This window comes from Vigna angularis, chromosome 7, assembly GCF_016808095.1.
Source record: "Vigna angularis cultivar LongXiaoDou No.4 chromosome 7, ASM1680809v1, whole genome shotgun sequence".
NCBI lineage: Eukaryota > Viridiplantae > Streptophyta > Magnoliopsida > Fabales > Fabaceae > Vigna > Vigna angularis.
In genome coordinates this window covers 12,485,119-12,492,378 of record NC_068976.1, presented here as the reverse complement: position 1 = coordinate 12,492,378, position 7,260 = coordinate 12,485,119, and the positions used below count along the sequence as shown (strand labels likewise).

Here is a 7,260-nt window from a genome sequence, read left to right as displayed (position 1 = left end):
TTGTCTGCACCATAATCTTCATTTCGCTACACCACAAGCTTCATTGTTCATGGATTTTCAACTGCTTCGTGTTGGTCTCCCTCTGCTTGGGTGCGAGGTGTCTGTCTTAAACTTCAACGTCAGCTTCGAATTCTCTCTGTTTGATCCGTGGATTTTCTCCGTTAAACCTTTCATCTCTCACCAAGGTATGATCGTTTGTTTTTTCTGTATAAATTTATTAGTTTAAGAAATGATAATAAACACTTCTAAATCATAATTTTGGTGTGTTTGTTGGTTGATTGAAAAAAGTGTTAGATTAATTGAATGTTAGGGAAAGTGGAAGAAGACAGGGTGGATGAGGTGGATGGGTATGTAATGGAATTGATGAGTGCTAGTTGGATAGGGTTCTGAAATTACTTGGTAAATTGTTACCTATATGAGTATGTGGTCTGACAAATATACATGAATGTGTACAATAAGATCAAGTATTTGACACAGCTTTGAGATTGATGAAAGAACTTTTGATTTTGTCTGCGATAGAGATTGAAGAATGGAATAAATAATAGGAAATGGAAGAGATAAGCGGTGTGAGATAAGACGTCGAATTTTTTAACCTGTACCATTTTTTTTGTCCTTTTTACCAAATTAATAGTAATTTTCTACAATGATCACAATTATACGCACTGTGGCTGCATTTTGTTCTGAAGAAAAGGTCCTTGACCTTTATGCTAATGAGTTTCTTGATCCCTCTAAACGCTCATTTAAACGAGGCCAAATTGCTGGCATATTCTATGGCGTTTCCCAGTTCTTTATTTTCCAATCTTATGGTCTTGCCTTGTGGTAGATGTTTTAACTTTATTCTGTCTTAAGTAGGCTACTTGTAGGATTAATGTCTTACCAAATGCTGGTTACATTTGTGCTCAGAGTGTAAACTTTATGCAGGTATGGATCTACTTTGATGGAAAAGGAGCTTGCAAGCTTTAAATCAATTATGAAGTCATTTATGGTTTTGATAGTAACAGCTCTGGCTATGGCGGAGACTTTGGCCCTTGCCCCAGACCTTTTGAAAGGGAACCAAATGGTTGCATCAGTTTTCGAAGTGATGGATAGAAAGTCAGGAATAACAGGAGATGTTGGAGAGGAATTGAAAACAGTGGAGGGAACAATTGAGCTCAAAAGAGTCAATTTCAGCTACCCTTCAAGGCCAGATGTGATTATTTTCAAGGATTTCAACCTAAGAGTTCCTGCAGGCAAGAGTGTTGCTCTAGTGGGGCAAAGTGGTTCTGGTAAAAGCTCTGTGATTTCCCTTATCCTCAGATTTTGTGATCCAGTATCCGGAAGGGTGTTAGTTGATGGTAAGTTTTTCGTAGAACTTTATCCAATTAAATGCTAAGGATTTGTCATTGACCCATTTGCATGCATACGATATTTGCCTGTAACATTCTTTTAACAAGAATAAATTAAACTTTTACAAGCAAAGACATCACAAAACTTAATCTGAAATCTCTTAGGAGACACATTGGTCTTGTGCAACAAGAGCCAGCTCTTTTTGCCACATCAATTTATGAAAACATACTCTATGGAAAAGAAGGTGCCTCTGATTCAGAAGTGATTGAAGCAGCTAAGCTTGCCAATGCTCATAACTTCATCAGTGGTCTTCCTAAGGGCTACTCCACCAAAGTAGTTTTTCCCCCACATTTATAGAGAATGATGTGGATTGGGAAGCTGATGTCGGATCCAAATAATTTCATACAATATATGTGTATGTAATTGCCATAAAATGTAAAATAGCTTCATGTATTTAGTTCTTCATTCTGATTTATTATCACCTCTGGTGCATGCTTATAACATAAAACAAAGAAAAGATTGCACATTTGTTTATAGCATGCTTTATCCTGAGAGTGTTTTTGGGACTGATTCACATACAACAATGATTGATTGGCTTGGAGTTGCTGGATGGGGTGTTGGGGGTATTGAAGCAGAGGTAGCAATGCTTGGCCAAGTATATTTACTTCCAAATTTTTTAATGGTTTAAGTGTCCTTGGTATATAATGTGAAGAGGACAAATGCAGCTTGAGTTGGTTGATAACTAGGGAGTGATCTTTGCAGGAGATATTTCCTTGGGGAATGGCTGAATGTGGTCTCCAACTTGGAGGACTCAATGTTATTGCTGCATTTACCCAACAAACATGGGGTTAAAGTAAGAAAATAATTTCTATAGGTCACGAAACAGCATCATATCAATTTAATATCTCATCTCTAAATAGTCTGATACAATAATTAACCCATAGAAAATTTATACTTATATATATATATATATATATATATATGTTGTTTCAATTTTACATGCAGGTCTTTCCAACTAGTATTTATGGACTTGGATGTCAGGTACTGCAAACTTAGAATTGTTTGCTTACCCTGCCAAAGGATTATAATTTTGTTATTACTCACTTGTGTTCGGGCAGTATATAAAAACATGATTTTAAACTTCTTTTATTCTATAAAATTAATTTTTAGTACAATTAAATTTGAAGTTAAGTGAATTATATTCAATGTTTTGTTTTCAAAGTAAGTCTATAGAAAAATAATATTTATGTTAAAAATGCGTTTGTTTTTCACTTTCAAGAATAAATTTGATCTAGTTTTCTTGGATCAAAACTAAAATTTATGTTATGTCTCTTAATTCAAAATGCATGTATTATTGCCTTTTTACCGATAGAAAGAAGAGTTCAACTATATGTTATTATATTATGTTATAACATATAACAAAGTATGTTTTTATTAAATATATTATTGACTAACTATTATGTTATATTGTAGGTATTTGACCAAGCGAACATGCCAAACAATAAAAGTAACGAAGAAGAACAAAATTCGACATTGTTTCTTTTTTAGTAATGTAATGAACATTTTAGTCATATTTTTAGTATGTTAGTATTGAATATCTTTCTTTTTAATATATGAACAATTAGTTGTATGAACATATTAATATGTTGAACAATGTAATTTATTTTATATATAATATTCAGTATTAGTTCATATTATTCCTGTTTGGTTAATAAAAATAATTTTATTATAATCTCATTTTACAATAAAAAACTAAAAAAAAAGTGTACACATTTCTGGCGGTTCCACCAAAAACTTCCGCTAATTCCGGCGGTTTTCCTAAAATCCCACTAATTCCGGTGGTTTTTCCAAAACCCTCGCTATTTCCGACGGTTTTCCAAAACCCCCGCTAATTCCGGCGGTTTTGTACCGCCGGTAATTACTTAACCGCGGGTAACGTACTTTTCGGAGGTTAAAACCGTCGGAAATGAAAAAAATAACCCCGATAAAAATCTAAATTTTTGTAGTGATAAGTGATTTTAAAATATTTGTTTTTAATAAACTAAAATTACCTTATATCTAAATTAATTAATAAAATTTTACTTGTGTTAATTTTTTCTAAAAGAAATCTATACACAAGGAATTTAAAACAATTTACCGTCCAATAAAAAATTATCATATATTATAAATTTGTTAAATCATATAATATTATTTTAAAATTTGTATTAATGTAAAAGTATTACTCATGGTGGATATTATCAATTTAAATATACGTGTTCGTGTACGTTTATAAAGGGTTTTATGACAACTAATGATGTAAAAATATTATTCAGCTAGATACAATCAATTCTAATAACTATGTGTTTGTACACGTATGAAGGTAAGAATCTGTGTATGCATTTATGCGTACGAGTGGGTATATAAGCGCATAGGGTGGTGGGTGTCCGAAAAAACAGAACCACTTTTAAAAACACTAAAATGAAGAATATCAAATTCGTCATCTATACGTATAAATTTTTTACATTTATTTGATACTATTTTCATTATCTTTTATATTTTTCTTTTAAAAAAATATAAAAATTAACTTTTTATAATCATTTTATTTTTACATTATTGTATCAAATGAATATAAAAATGTATTACTTTTTTTATTCATTTATATTAAACATATCATTCAACTCAACTCAATAAAATTTTTGGTTGAACTGGATCAAATTTTTCATTTGTGTGTGTGTGTGCGCGCGTGCGTGTGTCCGTGCGTGCACGCGTGCGTCTGTGCGTGCGCGCGTGTCTGAGCGCGTCTGCGCGTGCCTGCGGGCGACGCGCGCGTGCGCGTGCGTGCCTGCATGCGTGCGTGTGTCTCTGTGTGTGTGTCTGTGTGTGTATGTGTGTGTGTCTGTGTGTGTATGTGTGTGTGTCTGTGTATGTCTGTGTTTGTGTGTGTGTGTCTGTGTATGTGTGTGTCAGTGTGTGTGTCTGTGTGTGTGTCTGTTTGTCTGTCTATGTGTTTGTGTGTCTATGTGTGTCTCTGTGTGTGTGTATGTGTGTGTGTGTATGTGTGTGTGTGTGTGTGTGTGTGTGGCTGTGTGTGTGGCTCTGTGTGTATGTGTGTGCGTGTGTCTGTGTGTGTGTCTGTGTCTATATGTGTGTGTCTGTGTGTGTGTTTGTGTGTCTGTGTTTGTGTGTCTGTGTCTGTGTCTGTGTCTGTGTCTGTGTCTGTGTCTGTGTGTATGTCTGTGTGTCTGTGTGTGTGTTTGTTTGTGTGTGTGCGTGTGTCTGTGTGTGTCTGTGTTTGTGTGTGTGTGTTTCTATGTGTGTGTGTGTGTGTTTCTGTGTGTGTGTGTGTGTGTGTTTGTGTGTGTCTCTGTGTGTGTGTCTCTGTGTGTGTGTCTTTGTGTGTGTGTCTCTGTGTGTGTGTGTGTGTCTGTGTCTGTGTCTGTGTGTGTGTTTGTGTCTATGTGTGCGTGTGTATGTGTGCACGTTAGTGTGTGTGCGTGTGTGCGTGTGTGTGTGTGTGTGTGCGTGTGTGTGTCATTAGTGTAGAAAAGGCCTTACACAATAGGTCTGACGTCTAGATAGACGTCTGATCCATACAAGTCTGACGTCTATATAGACGTCTGACATTATAGATCAGACGTCTAAAACTTTGCCGTATTTGATTGAATCTAAAACGTCTCAGGTTGCTCCTGGCTCATGGTGATTCGAGTTTACAACTTTATATTTTAGTTGAAGAGAATATATTATACATTTTTTTTTGTATTGGATGGTTTTAAAAACGTAGTGGAGAGGAGTGCAAAATGCAAGAAATCGCTGCCCAAGAACACCGCCCAAGGACACGAGCAAAAATGCACCAAAACCCAACGAAAACGCATTTTAATCGGTTCAAATGAAAGATAATTCATCAAATAGTGATGTAATCGTAGTAAAATTAATTTAAAATGGTGCAAAAGTGAGAAAACGAACATGAAAAGTGTAACCTGTAGAGAGAAAATGCGAGGAAGATGATGAACATTAAGTGTGTGTAACTGCTGCCTCGTGTTCGCGATGTTTTATTGCAGCCATACAGACGTCGGTTCCCCCCACATCAGACCTCTATATGGCTGTAGAAGTCAGATTGGCGGGATCGGACGTCTAAATGGAGTTAAAAAGTGACGTTTTAGATTTCAAAAATCAGTATATAGACGTCGGTTCCCCCACATCAGACGTCTATGTGGCTGTAAAAGTCAGATTGGCGGGATCGGACGTCTAAATGGAGTTAAAAAATGACTTTTTAGATTTCAAAATCAATATATAGACGTCGGTTCCCCCCACATCAGACATCTATATGGCTGTAGAAGTCAGAATTGCGGGATCGGACGTCTAAATGGAGTTAAAAAGTGACTTTTTAGATTTCAAAAATCAATATATAGACGTTTGTTCCCTCCACATCAGACGTCTATATGGCTGTAGAAGTCAGATTGGCTGGATCGGACGTCTAAATGGAGTTAAAAAGTAAATTTTTTTATTTCAAAAATGAGTATATAGATGTCGGTTCCCCCACATCAGACGTCTATATAGCTGTAGAAGTCGGATTTGCAGGATCAGACGTCTAAATGGAGTTAAAAAGTGACTTTTTAATATGGTTGTTTTGTTTACGAAAAATGTCACAGAGTCATTTTTTACGTTAGATATTTGAGGATCGAACGTCTAAAAGGTAACGTTAAAGGCCTTTTTTGCCTTAATATATATATATATATATATATATATATATATATATATATATAAAGATTCTATAATTTCTCATATATTAAAACAATTACATGTGTATAAATTTACACAAATTATAATAATATTTAAATTATAACTAATACAATATTTGATTGTCTAATATTTGATTGTCTAATATTTGTTAATAGAATTAATATTTGACATATCTTAAAATCCCCCACTTATAAAAAAGAGTACAAAATAGATTAAGTATTTTAATTTACTAGTTTACTTATGTCCGTTCCGCATAACCCGTAATGCATCATCATAACGTGTGTTTTTTTCTAAGAAACTTGCTTATTTATGTTTCTTTTTCATCCAAAATTAACTCGCTTAATATAAAAATTAAAGTTTGTTTAAGATGAGACTGAAAAAACATGTTTTTCTTTTTTTTTTCCTTAATGACGGCTTATGCATATGCGAACTTAAATGAGTTTATTCATTGGCATATCCAACTCTAGTTTCATACAATGAGAATGATAGCAGCATCAAGGAGTTATTTGAGATTTATGAATAAGCACCAACTAAATTCAAACCAATTAAGTATGAGATAAGTTATCCTCAAAAGCTGATTGGACCTTATCATGCACAATAAGTTCTCAGTAAAGGTGCTGGCTCATTCGAAACTTTATGAGGCCTGTCAATCAATAAATTATTAACTTGAACTTACTCTTTATTTCTTTGTAATAATCTAAACAAATCATGGTAATAAGTGGTGCAAGTTCAACCCAACGTTTATGCATTGTTATAAGTGATGCCATTTTTATTTTAAAATCATTATGACGTACTCATTTGCATCGCAATTAGAGCTGTCAAAACTGGTAATCCGGTTCGATCCGGTTCCGGCGCACCACGGGTTGATCACTTAGTGAGTCAATCCAACTTGACTTACTTCTTAGCGAGTTGAAAAAATTCGAATCTGACCTGATCCATCACGGGGTTGGTGGGTTAAATTACTCTCATTTAATTATAACTTTTCTTTTTAAAATAAAAAATTACAATTTTTTTAATTCAAATTTAAATAAATGTCACACTAAAATGATGTTAAACTCCAAAGACAATTTAAAATAATAAAAAAAGTATCATACAATCTAAGCATAATCCAAAAACATGTACAAATGGTGAACAAATAAGTTTTTAATATTGATAATTTTTGTATCACTTGTCCATTTATAATATTAGAGTCTTAAATAGATAAATCTATAATAT

General features: G+C 34.0%; 1 protein-coding gene across 1 annotated transcript; it reads left to right on the top strand.

The window, feature by feature from the left end:
* Positions 1 to 643: 643 nt before the first annotated feature.
* Positions 644 to 1,683, top strand: LOC108336988 (ABC transporter B family member 10). The gene is made up of 3 exons (XM_052880632.1): positions 644 to 819; positions 922 to 1,338; positions 1,455 to 1,683. The coding sequence occupies exons 1-3, from the start codon at positions 644 to 646 to the stop codon at positions 1,681 to 1,683; spliced, it is 822 nt and encodes a 273-aa protein (XP_052736592.1).
* Positions 1,684 to 7,260: the final 5,577 nt, after the last annotated feature.

Coding starts and splice junctions, on each gene's coding strand:
- LOC108336988 (XM_052880632.1), top strand. CDS start 644: ATGATCACAATTATACGCACTGTGGCTGCATTTTGTTCTGAAGAAAAG. Junction 820..921: donor TCTTATGGTCTTGCCTTGTG/GTAGATGTTTTA, acceptor AACTTTATGCAG/GTATGGATCTACTTTGATGG. Junction 1,339..1,454: donor AGGGTGTTAGTTGATGGTAA/GTTTTTCGTAGA, acceptor AACTTTTACAAG/CAAAGACATCACAAAACTTA.